Source organism: Chrysemys picta, chromosome 13 (assembly GCF_011386835.1).
Source record: "Chrysemys picta bellii isolate R12L10 chromosome 13, ASM1138683v2, whole genome shotgun sequence".
Taxonomy (NCBI): Eukaryota; Metazoa; Chordata; order Testudines; family Emydidae; genus Chrysemys; species Chrysemys picta.
In genome coordinates this window covers 25385799-25405915 of record NC_088803.1, presented here as the reverse complement: position 1 = coordinate 25405915, position 20117 = coordinate 25385799, and the positions used below count along the sequence as shown (strand labels likewise).

General features: G+C 55.8%; 1 protein-coding gene across 2 annotated transcripts in view; it reads right to left on the bottom strand.

The window, feature by feature from the left end:
* MTCL2 (microtubule crosslinking factor 2) overlaps nucleotides 1-20117 on the bottom strand; it is an 85865-nt gene that overhangs the window by 39243 nt on the left and 26505 nt on the right. For both annotated transcript variants that reach the window (XM_005295425.5, XM_005295424.5), the window contains exons 3-4: nucleotides 14040-14198; nucleotides 2509-2571 (exon numbers count right to left, since the gene is read on the bottom strand). In XM_005295425.5, the coding sequence (XP_005295482.3) occupies nucleotides 2509-2571; nucleotides 14040-14198 (222 nt within the window). The remainder of the gene's footprint in view (nucleotides 1-2508; nucleotides 2572-14039; nucleotides 14199-20117) is intronic.

Sequence of the window (20117 nt, the reverse complement as noted above, 5' to 3'; positions counted from 1 at the left end):
AGGACCATTCTGTGCGCGCGCGCAAGCTGGAAGACCAATTTTATCCTCACTGCAGATTTGAGCAGGGCCATAAGTTTAACCCTGCAATGCAATGAGATGGAATTTCCTCTAACACTCATTCTGCTGCAGCAGACTCATGTTATTTCCTTTGTATCACTGTATTGTTCTAATGAACCCCCTTGGCATTGCTGCCAGTGTCTTGGGTTACATGTAATTCAGATATTCCACTGTTATTCGGGATTAACTAATGCAGCTCATGAACTCAACATCAAGCGTTTGGATGCTGGAGACAAACCAGAGCAATGAACGATGAAGACGTTACCGGTCAGTCCTTTCCTACCTCTAAAATGCTGACATCAGCCTTTGAGAGAGGCTTTTATGAACAATAAACCGCTTTCTTTCTGCAGTGACAACACCAACTCTGAACCTTCACACCCCGGTCAGGCTATCAGCAAGTCAAAGCCACTGAACACACCAATCACTGAGAGACAAAATCCTTCCACCAGTGGAGAGAGCCCATAACTGCTGCGTTGTCCAGTGTCCTGTGCAAGGCAAGGATACAGAGTGCACGATGTTTGGGAAGTTTATAAGGCCAGACTTCTGGACAGAGGCCCCTCAGCTGCACCCACTAAACCGTCTGAGCAACATGGATACCTGTGTAGATAAATCTCTAATAATTTTCATATGACTTTACATTGTGCCTCTTCATATAACCTTGTGGTGGGTCTACCCACATGTGACCTCTGTTTTTATGGGACTTTGTATCAAAGCCTCATTTAGAAACTTTGCATTGCCCTTGGTATAATATTATAGCCCCTAAGGATAAAATAAGATAGAAGAAAAATTTCTTTTTGCTAGCAGTAGAACAAGAGCTCTCCCCCCCACTCTTAATCAATTGCCCTGTTGAATGAATGAGGTGTGGATAAGCAAGGCATGGAAGGCAGCACCTCCAGACAGCCTTAACTGTTGGAGAGGGGCTGGGAGCCAGACCCAAGGACAATAAAACGTGTCAAGTGGGCTCATTAAAGACAAGCAGACATATGGATGGCCTCGGGGGTTAGAAGCAAGCACCTTCTTTTGGAAACACCCTCTTTGCAGCATTGGGACAACACTCAAAAGAAAGCAGCACAAACGACCAATGGACACAGACACAGAGTTTGAATCTGGTACAGATTTGCATAAGAGGAAAGCTGCTATAAAAGTGAGGTGTCTTGCAGAGGACCCCGGGTCTCGTCTTGTCAACATGGGAGCATCGATCCGGATCAGCAGAAGCCCGGCTCCACCCCCTCCCCCATCTAACTCACCTGGCCAGTGAAGTTAAGGGGAGCAACTAATTGGTAACAACAAGATGGAGTGTGTTTGTGTGTATGTGTGAGTGTAAGTGTAATATATTATATGCATATGATACAGTGTTAATGAATACATGTATTACTAATAAATGTGGCGTTTTGCCTTATTCCCCCTGAAAAGATCCTGTGCAGTACTTTAAGTACAACACCTGAGCATGCCCGTGGGCAAAGGCCCGTGCTGCAGAGGCAGGTGTGAATGGGACACACACAATCACCCAACAGCCAGGGCACAGCACCCTCTCTGCAGGCTGAGCTTTGGCTCATATTTTTAATTATCTCACAGCGTCAAAACTGCCCAAGTGGTGCTGGGGTCATTGTTCTAGCCATGCACAGAGCTCTCTCCACCAGGCACACGAGAACAGGACGTCGGACTGGGAGGGACCTCCTGGGTCATCGGGTCCAGTTCCCTGTTATTGCGGGCAACCCTACCATGTAGTCCCCATCCATCCCATGCAGCTAGGCCCAGAGCCAAGGTCTAAAGCAAGGGCACTTAGCTACCTACTGGGCCTGAGTAGTTTTCTGGTTAATGGATCCTCGTTACCCCAACGGAGTTTGGACTGTTCTGAGCCCCACCCCATTTCTTCAGGCTTGACTCTCTAGCTGTGTCATAAGTATCCTCCCTCCGGCCAAGTAGGCCTGGCTGAGATTCCTTACAGAGCACATGACTCAGTACGCCGTATGCTCATCCGCCTCTCCACCCAGCCACGTGGGGGTGAGAGCATGAACTCTGTAGCACTCCCTAGAAAAGCGACTGTTAGCATCCCAGGTGGGAGCACTGATGGGGCAGATGCTCCATTTGCTCCTCAGCCATTGGATGTTCTCCAGAGACGAGCCCCAATACGTCCGCAGAGAAAGTCAGCGACATGGCTCTCTGCAGCACCAGCATCGTTCCATGGCTGAGCAGGCTGGCCAGCCCACTTAGCACCTCCGGTGTCTTGGTGGGGCCAAGTTCCAGGCCTCGGGAGCTACGTTCCAAATCCTTTATTAGAAACCCTTCACCAGAACCATTCCCCAGGGGCCACTCGACTCACCAGGGCCACACAAATTAAGGCACGACACTTCCATGTGCACAGTTCCACTGCTATGCTCTTCGAGTTCTACAACACCATGGATAGTCAACATGGCCCTAGGAGGGCCTGACTGGCTACAGTCTGGGTACCTGGACTGAAGGCTTCTTTTCAGTCTTCCCCACAGAACGAGATCCCCTTTTCTTCAACGAATTCTGGAAAGAGAAGAGAGAAGGGTTATGCAGAGTCGTTTGCACACTGGACTTCCCATGCAGCCAGGACAAGCATTTGTGAATTTGGTTATTTAATATCACGCAGACACTTGCACAAGGTGACTGCGCTATCGGTCGTGTGCCCCACCCTGAGCTAGAACCCTGCTGTTTGCTGCCAGCTTTGGTTATGAGCTGCTGAACGCAGAAAACAAACCTTCAAATGTGAACTTTGACCTTTCCATCACCAAGGTCAATCTAACCAGCTGCAAAAACGATACCAATGCCTGCCACGCTGCATTATGGATAAGGCTATGTTTATGTCACGGAGGTCATCGTGACAGTCTCTGCTTCAGCCCCAGGGGCTGAGAGATCGGTGCTGGCAGCCAGCGGGGTCCCGGGAGGGTTCCAGCGACAGGCGACAGCCTCACACAGCGGAGGGCGACACCTTTGGTGAGCGGCTGGGTGTGTCCTGTTTTCTCTTTGGGAAATATGGTCACCCTACAGTTCTCAGCCACCGTGGATGGAGGGAGGCCCCTCTGCAGCTTCCAGCTGCCGCGGGCAGAGGGGGAACCCCACAGCTCCCGGCCACCACAACAGCAGGGGAAACCATGTAGCCGCAGCAGCAGAAGCCACAGACAAGTCACGGCTTCTGTGATTTTTTCTTTATTGCCCGTGACCTGTCCATGACTTTTACTAAAAATAACCATGACAAAATCTTAGCCTTAATTATGGAGGCACGCTGCCGCCGACTAGGAGAAATCCCATCACGACATGGTCCCCAGCTTGATTGAATGGACTTTGGCCAAGGATGTAGTTAAAGGAAGGGAAGATGCAGCAGGCAGCAATGCTGATAGCCATATTCCCCTGAAGGGGGCTGCTGGCAGCTCATTTAATGCCTTGCATTCCCAGCCTGCTGCTTCTGCGGATGGAAGAGCACCAAGCACTGAGCCAATCCCCAGTGAACCAGGGAAGTGCTGTCACGGTCAGGGTCTGCCATGGACTAGAGCAGCACAGCTGGGGCTGGAGGCCAGCAGACCGGATTCCCAGCTCCCAGATCTACCCACTAGGCCATGCTGCCACCCCAGAGTTTCTAGGGGCACCATGTGAACAGGGCGGTGTACCCCACGGGGAGCAGAAGTACACGAGGAAGCTTCTGCTCCTACTATTCCTGTTTTGGTGATAAAGGACAGCTCAGCCGGCATCTCTCAGCAGCACAGTACAGTGTATGTAAAGCAGATACCACCACAAACCTCGCTGACTTCTGATTATCTCACTTGGAAAACTTCCACATGTACAGGAATCCTGTTGCAGGCCTTCTGGAGCCGCCCGCTTTGGCCTGTCTCCCTGCAGTGCTAACGCGAATGGAGGTCAGCCACATGCAGTGAACCTGCACACCAGCTCCTAAAACGCCCATTGTGGGCATCTCAGGGCTTTCCCTGACTGAAACCCACGCAGCAAGGGCCTAGCGCTCTTCTCCCCTCCCCGGTTAAAAGAGGCATTATCCAACCCTAGTGGAAAAGCTTCCTTCTGCAGAGCTGCCCTTCCCCCTGTCCTCAAGGTGGGGTAGGGAATTGGACTGTGGAGAAGTCTAATTTCCTCTGGAAACTGAACACCCTGGAGGGAAGTCACTTTTTCGTAAGCTGCCCTGGGCTTTGTAAACCACACCGACGCAGAGACAGCTGCCCTGACAAACACTGGGTGCAGACAGAGTGACCGATACAGCTGAATCAGACCTATTGATGACTTTGGAGATCAGGCCCGAGGCCTTGTACTGGTGATGGAAGCGAGCGGGAAGCCAGTGGAGGAATCGGCACAGAGGGGAAACGTGCTCACAACAGGCTCCCCTGTGAGGGGGCTGGCTCCCTGAGGAATGAGACCCTAACAGCTTCAGGGCGGGGCCAGAGAGTGAACAAACCCTGTGAGGTGGTTTGCAGGGCTATTTGACCCAATACTCTGACTAACCATGTTGGGAGGGGCTGTGAGTATCCGAGCGGCTCATGGTGGTCTATGCAAAGCCATGTCCTGCACCACCCATCAAGAAAGTCGCAACGTGCCCGTGCGGTTCCAGCATCAACCCAGAGCAGCAATAATGACCTTGGCGCAGGGCATTTCCTGCAGCTTCACAACCAGTGGCAGCTCCTCTGTTGCACCTTAGACCAGCAGCTCCTGCCAGCCAGTCATGCACCTACACTCCCAGCTTCAGTCACTCCAGTTCCAGGCCGGACTTCCTGAATTGGCTGCCCAGCTTTAGTCTTGATCAGGTAGATTTGCATGGAAACAGCATCTTTATTTCTTACCTGCTCCCGCAGCTCCAACCTGACATCACCGGCCAAAGGCAGAGTCTGTCCAGGTCCTTACAGGGCTCCCATTGCTGGCATGCCAGCACCAGAGCCCGATTCTTTAGACAGACTCCAGGAACGCACAGCTGTAGCCCAACAGTCTGAGGTCAGAGGTCAGAAAGGAAGCAAGTTCACAAAGCACTTCTCTCTTCCTACCAGCATCCCTTCAGGCTTGCCTGGGTTCAGCAGCTTAGCTGACCTCAGCCAGGCACTGAGCGAGGGGGAGATGATGCTGAGCCCAGGCTGCTAGAGCGAAGACCTGAGCCAGTTCAGGGGTGTTTCTGGTGATCTGTGCAGGGAGTTAGAGGTGGGATTGGACTGTCTACTGATCAAAGCCATCCACTGCAGCATAGGCCCAATGTCACGAGGATGGAGGTACCTATACCTGACCACCAGACTGACAGGTGCTGTCTCAGTCTCATTCCCTGAGCTGGAGCCTGATGCAATAGGGTCCAGCTACTTGGCCAACAGGAGGAACTGGACCCTGCTCGTTTATTAGCTTCTCTATCAGCTTGTTCAGGAGTGTGGGGCCTGACAAGGCAGCACTGCCCGGTCATTCCCTGGAGCAAGGGTTTTGTTAGTTCTGGGCTGACTCCTGCCTGCCTGGGGCAGCATGGCAGACTCCTCTGCTCAGGCGAGGTGCCTAGGTTGGATGACCATCTCTCAGGCGGGGTCCCAGAGTTCTTTATGCTTTCCCCATCTAAAGGGGCAGACGCAGGTGATGCCCAGGTGCCACTACTGGCCCAGGCAGGAGAGGAGCAACTTTGCTGCTAGAATTCTTTAACCGGGCTGCAGGAACAGACTTTGTTTCACCTGCTAATTCCAGGGGGGAGTGGGTGTTTTTGGCTTGAGGAGAGAGCCATTCATTGCTCTGCAGCCATTAGAAAACAGATTAGATCTCAGTCCCCAGGGCTGCAGCTCTATTTTACTTGCCCAGGCAAAAGATGAAGCACTCCTGCAGGGCTCAGAGGTCGAGTTCTCCCAGGCAGCCTCTGAAACCCCTGGCCTCCCAGCTGCCTGGCTCCGGCAAACCCAGTCTCCTCACCTCAGCCTCCTGGAAATCCCAGTGCAAGACTGCCAGCCACTGCAGGAAGTGACAGCTTGAGGGACTGTAGACGCTCCTGGGCCTCTCACCAGCGAGGAGCCCACAAATCACGTCAGCACCAATGTGCCAGCTCCCCTTTGCACTACACATATTGGCCCACGAATCCCAGATTTCTCAGTACTGGGGACAGAGGGACTCCAGGGAAAGGCCAGAGCCCACAGCTTCTGCCTCTGGTCCCTTACACAGCATGGAAAGGAAAGAGGCGTAGAGCAGCCGAATGCTGCAGAGATGAAGATGGGCTTTGGGGAATTGCTGATTGAGAGCTTTATTCGATTTTAACACCCGCTTTCAGTCCCACAGCCTGCTACAGCTGCAGGCCTCGCAGGAAACCATACGGCTTGCAGGCCCACGTGGTTTCCTCCCTCCCCGGGGCAGCATGGAGCTGGCAGGCCCAAGCACTTGCCGATACAAGATGTAAGGGGTTTGTTACAGACGTCCCTCCTATACATCTACTAAAAATGCAACTGCCCCCAGCCACCACCACATTGTCCACAGCACAATGCCACTGAGCCCCGAGCCATCACGCTCCCCGAGGTAGCTGAGACAGGGTAGGGCTCGAGCCTAGGACTTCGGCCATCCAGGCTCAATTTCCTGCTCTGCCTCAGACTTCCTGTGTGCCCTTGGGCATGCCCCTTAGCCTCCGGGGGCCTCAGGTCCCATCTGTGCAGGGGCAGGTCATCACAAGCCTGCCCTGCCTCCTGGAGAGGTGAGGATAAATGCATGGGAGATGGTGAGGGGCTCAGATACTGTGGGGAGGGGGAATAAGTATCTCATAAACAGGAGAGACTCAGACTGGACAACCAGTTCCAGGCAGGACCACCCCAGCCAAGCTGCCTGGCCTGACTTTCTACACCATCCAGCAGGGAGTGTTTGGGCAACAGACAGTGAATTCAGGGAGGGGACGAATGACCAAGATGACCCTCCAACACCACAGCAAGCGTTCTGAACCTGCCGGCCTCTTCCTCGCTACCCCACATAAGGCAGCAGAACTGAAACCTGGGTAGGTGTTCCACCAGCTGGCGACCTTTACAGGACACCACAACCATTTGTTCAGCGGGTTTCATTCCGGCCACATGCGCAGCAGCCTGGCCGGCTGTTCAGGCCAATCCAGCAGGGCAGCAAAGCTGCTGGTTAGCCCCGGTTCTCCACTCAGTAGCAAAGAGGCCTCAGGTACAGAGGGCCTGCGGTGCAGCAAGGGTGAGGCGTGGCACCCAATGACGAACCTGCCCAAAGATGCTCCCAACTCGTTCCCTACCCCCAGCAGCTTGGACAACCCAGCTTCCAAGCAAGCTGCACCTGGGGCTCTGACCTCCCCACCTGGGGTTGCAGCTTTGGGCCGTGCTGCCCAAGAGGAGTTAAGAACTTCACCCACACACACTAGTGCTCACTGCCTGGGCCTTGCCATGTCTGCTCTCTGCACACAGAGCAGGAACCAGGAACAGCATGGCAGGGTCAGAGCTGGGATGAAGAGAAACGAGGGCACTGGGCGGGGGTGGCTCAAGGGAGGGAGAAAGGGTACGTCAGCCGGAGAAGGTGGCTGTGGGGAGAGTCAGATAAGCAGGGAGGAAGCAGGGGATGCCTGGGGGAAGGGCTGCCCCCCCACACACTCAGAGCAAGAGGGCCTGCTGCCTGCCCAGAGACACTGCGTGTGGGGAAAGTGGGCCTGCGCCTGACAGGTGAGCAGGCTGCTGGGGTCCTGCCTGGGGAAAGTGCAGCGGGCAAGGCAGGCGCTGCTGGAGAAGGGGGCAACTGGAGCAGAGAGCAGTGGGATATGGCGGGGCCCCAGAGGTTGGGATACATTTCAGGTAAGTGGCAAAACACACATGTGCTTATCTGAGTGAGCCCCAAGATTCTCCATCTGTGCACCCACAAACCTGGGGCCTGGGCCAGCACAGGCTTCGTGCACACCACTGCTTGCTGCTGGTAGGGTTAGCTCCAAAAATACCCTGGCCCTGGAAGCACCAATGCTTCCCACTGCCTAAAACCCACCTGTGACTCACCAGCTCAGAGTAGGGGAGTGAGGGTGGTGGGGCTAATATCCCTTTCTCATGGCCATGCCCCTCCCACTTCCCTCACCGGCTGGGGGTGGGTCTGGCTGGCAGGTGAGCAAGGTAAGTTTAGCAGGTGTCGTTTGGCAAGCTGGGCAGGAGGCAAGCCAGAAAGGAGGAGGGTGCAGCCATGGGGAGCGATGACCAGAATGCACGTAGCCATGGGCACCGAAAGGCACACGCGGATTTTCAATGTGTTGTGGCTTAAGCATGAGCAGGAAGAGGAGCGAATGCCCAGGTGGGCAGGGGGAGCCTGTGGGACAAGGACCCTCACTGCCATTGTTTAATGTGCAGGGCAGCACACGGGATGCAGAACCATGGCAAACCCTGCCCCTGTGAGCCCCGCATGTAATGTGGTGGTGAAGAGAAGGGCGTGCAGCAGCCTCTGAGGCTCATGATCGTCAGCCCTTTGCCAAGCAGATTGCTCGGGGAGCCTCACACGCAGCGGCATTCCCCATCATGGATGGTGCAAAGCCAGGTCCCAGGCAGGCACCATGCTCTTGAGCTACTCCTACATTTTCTGCATGTTACCTCCTTCCTTCCCACCAATGTTCACAGCTCTTTTCAAAGCTGAATTTGATTCTTGTTTTCCAGCCACTGCTGCCTACTCCTGGTGCAGAGAGCCCAGGGGATTTGGGGGGGGGGGGGAGGGAGGGAGAGGGGGAAAGAGAGAGAGAAACCACACTGACTTGAAGGGGACAAATTTCATGCCACTTTAGTGGGTCTTGAGAAACTCTTCACTGTGAGGCACCAGGTCTCCTGCTCCTCCCAGATGCAGGCATTTCCCCTCACCCGGGGGAGCAGCCCAGCTGCCTACTCCACCCCACAGTCCCAGCAAGTGTTTGGTAAGCAGCCCTGCCAGCCACACTACTAATCAGGGACACTTCAGTAGAGCAGTGCCCCATGGATGCTGTCCTAAACACATGTGCGGCACCAGAAATATTCACAAGCTGGTGCTGGGACCTGGCAGCTGAAGAATGCAGCTGAACAATGCAAGCCGCTGCCTGTGCCAAGGTGCTGAGATCTAGGCCACTCCTATTCAGGACAAGCCCATTGTCAGGGCTGCTGCTGCTGGGAAGCCCCCATGCAGTGAGCAAACCCTCCCAAGGGAGCAGGACCGCACCACGCGTTTCTCCGTTAGAAGCAAAATGCTCGTGTGACACCAGCATGACCCTGGAACAGGCCTGGACCTGACTGTCCCACCCCAAGGCCAGAAAAATGGCTGGACAACGTCCGGAGGGGGCGTCCCTGAGCCTGCGATATCAGCACCACAGTCACGTCAGTCTCTGACACTGGGGTGATGGTGTCAGCGCGGCCATGCCGCCGGGCACCACGCCAGCACTACTGGGTGGCAGCAGGACTGTGGCTGCTGGGGAATGCTGGGTTCAGATTAACATGTTAGTCCTGCTGCACTGAGCTGCGCCATGTGGCTCCGCTGGGCATCAGGACCAGGTCCTGTGTCATACTCCTCCCGCTGCCAAAGGGCTCAGGCTCTCCAGGAGATGCAGCCCTGGAAGGGGAGAAGATGCATGGAGCCACAGGTGTCGTGGTGCATGCGTTCAGTGATTAATTGGCCTTCCCAGCATTTATCCAATTATGGGAGATGCCTCTTCCGGCTGGAGAAATAATCAGCCTCTAATCCCCTTAGGGGCAAGCCTGTCCCTGCGCTGAGCCTTGGAGAGGGGCTTGTTTGTTTTGCTATTAACCAGCTCGGCTGCTGCGCTGCCAAGATGCGCCTCAGCACAGGAGGAAGAGGCGGCTGAGGGCTGTTAACTCACTTATTCAGAAATCCTAATGAGACAACCAAATGAATCACTGAACCTGCTAATGAGGAGCTGGGAGCTTGCTGGCCTCGGGGTATCCACTGCATGGACGTGCCAGTCCAGCCCAGCCTCCAGGCTCTCACTAGCCCAGCTCCTTTGCTGAGCCACCTCAGACAGAGCCTCAGCCCAGAGGAGCATCACGGTTTGGATATATTCAAAGAACAGCAGGCTAAATAAGTTAGCAGCCAAGTGAGAGTTCCCCAGAGGATGCCTGCTGGAGTCAAGACCTGACCCACACCTGCACTTCAGGTATAAGCCATTGAAAATACACAGCTCCCAGCTGAGAAGAGATTTCAGCCCCTGCTCATCAGTGCAGAGTCCTAAGAGCTGGCATAAGGGATGGTTCTCCCCAGCTCACAGGGGACCCTCGCAGCCCTCTGTAAAGGAGTCAGGAGAGTTTGGCTTTAGCTAAGACACCTGCAGTGGGCAGTGTCTCTCTCATACACACTCCCTATAGATTTGTCTCTGGCACATCTGCAAGCTTTCAGGTGCGTGGGGAACAGTTTCTAGTCATGCTGGCACCTCCAGGGAACTGCACATTTCCCTCAGAGATGACAATATTCTGCACTTATCTAGTGCTTCCTCCTCAAGCCCCTTCCCCAGGAGGGGGTCATCATTAGCAGCTCCATTTCACAGATGGAAAACTGAGGCACTGTGGGGGAAGCAACTTGCCCAAGGCCACAAAGCAAGTCAGCTGCAGAGAAGAGAGCACAAGCCATGTCTGACTTCAAGCCCACTACTCCATCAGATCATAACTGCCCCTGGGACAGCCCTGAGGACCCTAGATCTGGGCAGATCCACCTTCCTAGTCAAGCTAAAGAGCTTCATATTCCTGTCTGTAGCCTGCCAGGAAGCCTGTTTAACAAGAGGGACTTCAAACACCAGTGCACAGCTCTGGCCTTTCCTCTCGCCTGCCCCATTCATGCACGGCTGCTCAGAATAAGAAATGAAACGCTGAGGCAGGAGGACAAACCCAGCTGGGCTGCAACTAGACTGGCAAAGAAACACAAAAAGAACAGGAGTACTTGTGGCACCTTAGAGACTAACAAATTTATTTGAGCATAAGTTTTCGTGGGCTATAGCCCACTTCTTCAGATGCATAGAATGGAACATATAGGAAGGAGATAAATCTACATACAGAACATGAAAAGGTGGAAGTAGCCATACCAACTCTAAGAGGCTAACAGACTAACATGGCTGCTACTCTAAAAGAAACACAGCGACACGAAGCCAAGCTGCCTAGCAGAGGAGGCAGGAAGGCGTTTCCAGCAAGGAGGAGGAACTGACCAGGCACAGGGCATGGGGCTGCGATACAAAACCGAGAGAGCTCATGCGAATGAGTGAGAGCTCTCCAGATGCAGCTCTCCTCGGTGCAGGGCGAAAAGCCTGGACAGGGCACTGCCATTCCCATGGGGGTGATTCTGCATTTGCACTAACTGGCTGGGATTAGAGGGGTCGCTCTCGCCCCTGAACATGGAGCACTAGACACAATGACACTGTGGTGCAGCGTGTTCTGGCACCTCTCAGTGAGATCCTGAGTGCAGGCAACACACAAACCTTAATCCTTGGTGTAGAGGGGTATCTGCCCCACTTCTGGAAAACGGGGGTTAAAACAGCCAAGCTAGGCTGATTGGGAAAGCAGCCACAGCTGTGGCCAGCTCAATTAGGGCCCAGCTGGCCCTGATAAGAGGGCTGTGGGCCAGAAGCTGGAGGAGTCTCTCTCTGGCTCTGGAGAGAGAAGGACCTGGCTACCAGGGAGCAAGGTACCTGAGGTGGAGAAGTGCTGGGGAAGGGCAAAGGGAGCTGGGGAGCTCCAGCCTGGTAAAACCCCAGGCTACAGGCCATGGTGAAGGCCTGCAAAGGTACTGGGGCTACAGAGGTGTAGCCTGGGAATAGGCAGAGGCAGTTGGTCCTAACCCCTTGCCAATGATGAGTGGCCATTACAGACTGCAGTTTGCCCCAGTGAGTGGGGGCTAGATGATGACTGGCAGTAGCCACTGAGGCAAGGTGGATTTAGAGGGCTGGGGGTTTCCCTTTGGAGGGGAAACCCAGAGTGTGGGTGTACTTCTGGGGGCAGAACCCCAAGGTCAAGAGGTACCGGGGTCCAGGAGGGACACAGGGCCAGTGGCAGGTGAGACACTGGCCTGCGGAGGACACTCCATATGCTGGAGAGCTAATTCCCAAGACGACCAGCAGGAGGCGCCGTGCTGGTGAGTCGTCGCCTCACGACACCTGGCCACTGCTAGACATCAATAACTCTCTGTCTCCTCACAGCACACCACGTGGCAGCTCTCTCTGCCTCTGGGGATCAGACCACAGAATTCCCTGCAGTTCTGCTCCAGCCACTTTCCTTTGCTAGTTCTTGCTCTCCGGCTGCACACAAGCTAAGCTCGTGCCCATTAGTAGCGTCTGCTCACGGCTGGGCAGCCATGCTCAAGGGAACATTGAGCCAAACATGCATTGGAGGGCAAGGACAGCTCAAGAAGAGACGCTGCTCTGAAATCAGCCCCAGCCCTGTACATAGAACAGCTGGACAGGGTTTGCAGGTGTGAGATTAGTTCCGAGCTGCTCACATGACACGTAAGCAAAGTCCTCTCTCAGCCTGAAAGGACAAGGGCCATGGAAAGGGATCTGCACAGGAGGGAGCCAGGCAGGGTAGGAGGGTTACGGCACAACAAAAGGGTGGCTGGCCTGGTCGGGCGGTGCAGGGAACGGCACTGGGAGCAAGCATGGAACCAAGGCCCCAGCAGGGTGCTGTGCTGCGAGAGGCGCAGTCTCGAGCTCTCATGGTCAGCAGAGGTGCGCAGCGCTGCGTCAGGCCGACGACCCTGCTGTCCGAGCTGAACGCCAGCCAGAGTAATTCCATCCGGCTGATCTGGACCTTCCCCCCGGCACGCACATATACACATATATTCAGCGACACACCCCCCCCCCCCGCCTTGCTTCCTGCCCTGAACTATGTGTACTGGCATTACTGTCAGAGCCCAAAGCGTGGCGAGGAGGGCGGGCCCTGCAGGAGGGAGGAGCAGGTTGGCTCTCAACACTCCTCTCTGGCCTGCCCCGCAACCGCCTCCCGTAGACAGCCCCCGGGGTCCTGCAGCCAGCCCCAGCTCCCTGGCTGAAGGCAGGGTCTCAGGGCACAACCCAGACAACGTGTGCTGGAGAGAGGCTATTCCGGGAGGCTGCAAGGCCAGCAGTGGCCTCCCAGCCCCACTGCCAGCCCCACGAGGCAGGGCACGGTGCTGCTGCTGACTGGGGCATGCATGCTGCTGTGAGGCAGACACACTGGTGGGGGGCAAGGGCAGTACGGGACATTCTGGAAATGGGGAGGGAGGGGGGCTCTATGCCCAGAGTGACCCCAGACCTGGGCTGCTGCCAGGAGTCAGCTCCCCACCATGGCACATGCACGCTATCCGTCACCCCCGGCATGCACTGGTTGCCCGGTGCATGCATGGAGCCTCCCTCTGCAGCTCAGTCACGCACATCTCGGGCTGAGGTTTCTAGGCTCAGGAGGGGCTGGTTTCCTCCCTCTCGGGCACCCCATTCATATGTTGGGACAGCGTCACAGTCCCTTCCACCAGCAAACAAACGCACCCCCTGAGGGACATCTGCTGCAGCTCCTGGGCCTCCCATCCTGGCCCCACTCACCAACTGTCACAGGAGGGTGGAACAGCATGTATTAGTCTATGTCTATGGAGAGTGTCCACATGGGCAGCCAAAGCCGCTGCTGTCGAATCAGAGAGCTGGAGGCACGTGGGTCAGCCCCTGCCGCTAGGGCCTCCCTGAACCTTAGCCAAGTAAATCCCAGCAGGGTAGTGTCTGGTGGGGATGGAACAGAGATCTCACAAGCGATTTGGCTGAGGCCCTAAGCCATTGAGGCTCACAGAGAGGAGATAGGCACTGCCCAGGGCTTACAAACTGGGGGGGAAGGTTACAAATATTTTGATGGCAAAGCAGCTTCCATTTAAATGAGGAGAGCAGAGAGGCTCGTGGATTCCCAAGGTGCAAGGAGACAGGAAGCCTTCTACAGGCAGAGAGCCTGTAGCCACTAACAGCTGGGCTGGCTCCCTGGTACCCCAGGGACACAAAATACCCCTCACCCCCACACAGCAGGGTGCACACACACTCGCTCCCCCGTGCAGCCCGACCCTCTCACCTCACGCAGTTTGTCCATCTCGTTCTGCAGCACCTGCTTGGCCAGCTCTGTCTCGATCAGCCTCTGGCGCAGGTCTTCATTCTCCTCCTCCAGCTTGATCCTCTTCTTCTCCACCACCTCCAGCTCGTTGTGGAGCCGCACAGAGACATCCTTGGCCACCTGCAAACAGAGCAGAGCCACGCTCAGGCTGAGGCTCATCAGAAGGGCGGGTGCAGCGCCTCTAAGGCCCATATGAAAGCAGTGCTCAGTGGGGCAGGCAGGACTGGGGCCCATCACGCGGGGGTGCTCTACATGCACACAAGGACCCGGACACTGCCACAAAGGGCAGACCAGGCTAGAGGGCTCTAACATTTCCTCATGGCTGGGAACAGCTTTTCCATCCATGTAGACTGGGGATTTAAAAAACAACATGCAAACAGTAGCCACAGTTTATCTAGGGCCTACAATTTGTGATGAGCAGTAGTAATTAGCCAGGGAGCAGCAGTTCTCAGAGCTGGGCCGATATGCCCACCCCTAAGCGTGTGGGAAGTCTGCCCTCTGAGCCCTCTCTGAGCTAGGGGTTTGCTGCTCTCACTGAACCCCTCGTTCTCTCCTGTATGGGGACAGCCGCTGGCCCAGCCTCCCGAAAGGACGAACCGTCTTTGCAGGGTGCTGTCTCCAGCAGCACGTTAGCTGCCCTGCTGTACTGTGCCAGGGGCCTGGCAGTGCTGGTGGCAGCCCCAGGGAACGGGAGCTAGTACAGGATTGCTATTTGAACCACTACGTTGCTTCAAACCCCAGCTCCACTGAGAATGGAGGAGGGAACAACTGACACAGGCAAGAGACATTTATTGTCAGTTGTGCACAGCAGGGAGTGCAAATTACAGGGGCCTGAAGTGTAGCAGCCGATAGCCCCAGTCCCCAGGCTGGATCCCCTGGGCGGCACGGAGCAGGAGCCAGCACTGATCATTCAGTGGAAACGCTGGTCCAAACAAGTGGAAAACTCAGACTCAGGGACAGAGCGCGTCATGGCCAGAGTGAAAATGGCCATGGGGGAGCCTGCAACTGCTGACACAGCCAGGGGACAACTGGCACAGCTCCACTGTACTGGCCACAGCTCCTGGAGGGAGAAGAGTCACTAAAGTGACAGTGGGTGACTCAGCAAGACACTCTGACAACTACATCTGAAGAAGTGGGTTTTTACCCACAAAAGCTTATGCCCAAATAAATATGTTAGTCTTTAAGGTGCCACCGGACTCCTTGTTGTTTTTGTGGATATAGATTAACACGGCTACCCCCTGATATCTGACAACTACAGAGAGCTCTGCAAACAGGTCACATTCCGGCAACGGGTCTGCCTAGCCAGACAGAGTGCTTGGGCTGCCAGAAGGGCCCAAGGCAAAGGCAGACCCGAGCCCCAGGCAAGGAGGAAGGCCAGTTGAATGGATTTAAATCAACTGACCATGGGTTTTAAACACAAATGTATCTGTCACACCAGATGGGCTCAGAGTCTCCTTTGCCGGGTTCCTGCTAGTCGCCCAGGGCTGGGTGTCTGCATCTGTGACCCTAATCACCCACTGCTCACAAACCCACACCTGCCAATCCCAGTGATGGGTTCTGTCTCCTGGCATACCACCTGGGCCCTGGGAAGGGATGCTGCAACCGGGTAGCACCAGGCTGTGTGCTCCTCAGCAGTTAGGAGGAGGTTATCTCTGGGCCAGGATAACACCACCGCCCCTGTGCAATCTGCCAGAGATCAGCACACTTAATCCCAGGTGGGGACAGCTGGCACAGACACACATTGGCATAGCCACACGCTGGCATCACACTAAGCCAATGAGGGGGAAGCCATGCCCACCACGTGGCGAGCGCCTCCCAGATTCCAGCAGATCGGAGAGAGACAGACAAGGCTCAGATGGCAACACGCACACTAATAACCCAGATGAGCGCCGCATGCTTGTCTCTCTGCTGGAGGGTGCAGGGTGGCTGAGAGCACCAGAGAAGGAAATTTACACTGGGGGTCCTTCCTGTGCTGGGCAGCCAGGCCCTTTTCTCCAGGTCACCCATGGACACAGGCAGCGGGGGACGCCAGAGAACCACCACGCATTCCTATACCACCATTTTGATTTGCTTCTGGCTCTTCCTTGGGCCAGCTCGTTCCCCAGCCAGGAGCTCTCGTCTCACCTCCACTCTGAGTCAGGCCTGCACAGCCCCAAAGGCTGGAAAAGCCTTTTCCCTCGATCCCGGGGCACCACCCTCTGCCAGCGGCTGTGTCTGAAATGGGGGTGGCTTACAGCTGCAGTGCAGAGAGGGAACCAATGGGTGTCATCTCCATGCCAGACCAGGCCAGCATGGGAACCTGCAACACAGCAGCTGCAAAAGCTGGGGGGAGGGGAGGTCCCAAGGCAGCCCTGACTGACAGGCTGGGCAGGAGAGTGGGTGTGTGTGTGAAAAGACACACAACTGTCCAGTGCACAGCTGAGAGGCCAGGGGAAGGAGATGTCCCTTGTTTAACCTTCTGCAGATATCTGTGCAACGCCCCAGCGTACACTGGTCTCTGGGAACCGGTAAGCGAGCTGAGGGGGCACCGCTGCATGGCAAACAGCGCCCTAGGAATGCGGACATGGCTGTGGGTCTCCATGGGGAAGGCGGCTTTGATGAGCAAAGTGCTTAATTCCTGTGCATGGGAACATGGCCAAGAGGCAGCTGCTGGGAGTCGGGGGCGGGTGGTGTAGGGACAATACAGACTGACACACATATTGGAGCAATCGCTCCCAGCTCCTGCTCCCAGGACAGAGCCAGCCCGTGAAGCCAGGCACCCTGCCTCACCATTCACCTTCCTGCTGCGAGGCTCACGGCAAGGGAACAGGAAGATGCAGCCAATGCCTGACACACTGATCCCCACTCTTGGACCCCGACCTCCAAAGCTAAGCCAAGCCTTCCACCCTCAGAACACAAGTGTCAGCATCCGGACTCATTTCCAAGGCAGAGCAAACAAACTGTGCCGGTTGGGGTGTGCAGAACCCTGGGGAGACAGGGCCCCTGCTCACGGCCCTGAGGTACAACAAGCTGATTTGGCAGGCCCGAACACCCAGGCCTTCCTTGGACAGCTGCAGAACCGGGCCTCAGACCTGCTGCTCTGGGGGCTGCAGTCTGACCAACACCCATAGTAACACTAGACAGCACCACTAGTCACATTGCCTGTGGGTGCCTGTCCCCCAGTCCCCTGGGGCAACTTCCAGAAGCCATGGCTTCTGGGAGATTTTGAAAGGGCTTCCAGGAGTCCAGGGAATTGTGGGACAAGAGATCAAATTCCCCTAATTCCGTGGCATTGGTCCCATTTTCTAACCCTGGTCTCAAGACAGAGGCCAGGGCATGTCATGCAGATCCACAGGGGCTCAGGCTCTCTCCAGGGCACTCAACCCAGCACTCAACCCAGCACTCAGTCCACTGCACAGGGGATGTGGGAAGGCGACTGACTGCTGCTACACTATCTGACAGCACTGCACAAGGGATCTGGGAGCATGAAGCCAGGGTTGCTGTGCGTCGGTGGAGCAGTGCAGGGGGCCCAGAAGAGGAACAGCACGAGAGCAGCAGGGAAATAAACCCATATGTTTGGGTGCACTGGTTGCAGAGAGCAGAGTTCTGCTCTATTGGCTCTAACAGGGTTTGTCCCCAGCAGGTGTGGGCAGCAAGAGACTCGCTTTTAAATACACACTCAGACTTCGCCTCATAATTACAGGCCAGTTAGCGCCGGATGCTGGGGAGGAGCCGCCATCACTCACTTGTGGTATGTTTCTTTTCCAGGATCAGCCGCTTTCTGGTGCCTGGAGCACTTGGCAACCCAACCCCTCCTTTGTGTAAGGGCCCTTGTTTGGCTCAAATTCAGACTTTGCTCAGCTTCCTAACGCGAGGATGGAAAGGCGCTTCATGACCACAGACAGCCAAGTGCTAATCTAAGCAGCGCTGCCTGCTCTTGGGAGAGCCAGCGGGGGGGAGGGGAAGGTGCCGCCTGGGCTCTGGCTGTGCAAGAGAGATTACAGAGCCGGGACATGGAGACTTCCTCCTCCCTATGCACAGCAAGGCAGGGAGGGGAAGCCAGGCCCTGCCCAGCTGCTGCAGCTACCTTCTACTTCTGCCCCTCAGTGACTCCGCAGTGTGAACTCTAGGAGCCATTTGGGAGAGACACAACTGGCTCCCCCCAGCCCCCCGCCTTAGTCCCATGTCTGCTGATTGGCCCTGGGAGGGAGCCCTGGGCCAGGCCAGGCACTCTGCCTGGGGAGCAGACAGCACTGCAATGGGCCCAGAGAAGAGAAAGGGAGGGGCAACGGTGCCCTGCAAGCTTCCAGAAGCAGGATCCCCGCTGTCACGGTCAGCAGTGAAGACCGCATACTGGCAAAGGCAGGCTAGGGCCTTGCCCACTAACCTTGCCAAGCTGCACTGAGCTGCACAAAGACAACAGGGGGACCACAGCATCTCCGACTCCAGAGAGGGGAGTGATACGGCCCTATGGGGATCAGCAGACACCGCAGAAAGGAAGGGGTCAGGGCCAAGCTGGGGGGAGGGGCCTGGTTCAGCTCCAGCTCTTCGCAGGGTTGCTGATTTGGAGGCCTGGGTTCTCTGGGCGACGGTTTGCAGGGGATCTGAAGCTGGGAGCAGGGGCGAGGACTGTCAGGTGAGAGTCAGTAAAGACTTAACAAGCCGGCTCTTCCTGCACCCCAGCAGCTGCCTGCTCCCCTTGTTATCTGTAACCCAGTGGCTTTAGAGACCCCCATGCTCCTGCTGCAGAACCTAAGGCAGGCATGGGCAAACTTTTTGGCCCAAGGACCACACTGGGGAATAGGAATTGTATTGTGGACCATGAATGCTCACAGAATTGGGGTTGGGGTGCGGGCTCTGGGGTGGGGCTGAGGAGTTTGGAGTGTAGGAGGGTGCTCTGGGCTAGGACCGAGGGGTTCAGAAGGCAGGGAAGGGGTGCAGATTCCAGCTGGGGGTGCGGGCTCTGGGGTGGTGATGAGAGGTTTGGAGTGCAGGAGGGTGTTCCAGGCTGGGATCGAGGGGTTAGAAGGTGGGAGGGGGATCAGGGCTGGGATACGGGGTTGGGGCATGGCAGGGCTCAGGGGGTGCAGGCTCCAAGCAGCGCTTACCTCAAGTGGCTCCTGGAAGCAGCAGCATGTCCCTTCTCCAGCTCCTACATGGAGGCGCAGCCAGGCGGCTGTGCAAGCTGTCTCATCCGCAGGCACTGCCCCTGCAGCTCCCATTGGAGCACGTAGGAGCCAGAGCGGGGCCGTGCCGCGGCTTCCGGGAGCCGCATGGTGCGGCCCTGACCCAGCGCCGGCCGGAGCGCCAGAGCAGGGGTCAACTTAAAAAGGTCAGGGGTGGGCAAACTACAGCTGAAGGGTATAGCTACACTCCAGCGCCTCCAGCTGCACTGCTACGGCACTGCTGCTTCCTATATCAAAAGGGTTTTTCCATCCCTGTAGTTAATCCACCCCCATCCCCAGAGAGGAGGTAGCTAGGTCGGCAAGAATCCATCTGTTGACATAGCTCAGGAGTTCTCAAACTGGGGTTGGGACCCCTCAGGGGGTTGCGAGCTTATACGTGGGGGGTCGCAAGCTACCAACCTCCATCCCAAACCCCGCTTTGCCTCCAGCATTTATAATGGTGTTAAATATATTAAAACGTGTTTTTAATTTATAAGGGGGGGGGCACAATCAGAGGCTTGCTATGTGAAAGGGGTCACTAGTACAAACATTTGAGAACCACTGACGTAGCTGCATCTACACCGGGGGTTAGGATGACCTAGCTACGTAGCACAGGGTGCAGAATTTTCCCCCATCCCTGAGCGATATAGCCAGGCCAATGTAATATTTACCTATAGACCAGGCCTTAGGTTTTTTAAGTTTCTACGTGTAATGGTTGTAAAGGTCACCTTCCAATGGGGAACAGCATTTGGCTGATCCATCGTCACCTCCCCAGTGGTCTTGAAACTCGTAAAAAGCTGTGAACTCAATAGATGTTAACAGTGAACCCTAAGGATGGCAGTTCAAGTGCCAACACTTCTCTGTTTTACTGCTGATCACTTCAGCAGGAACACCT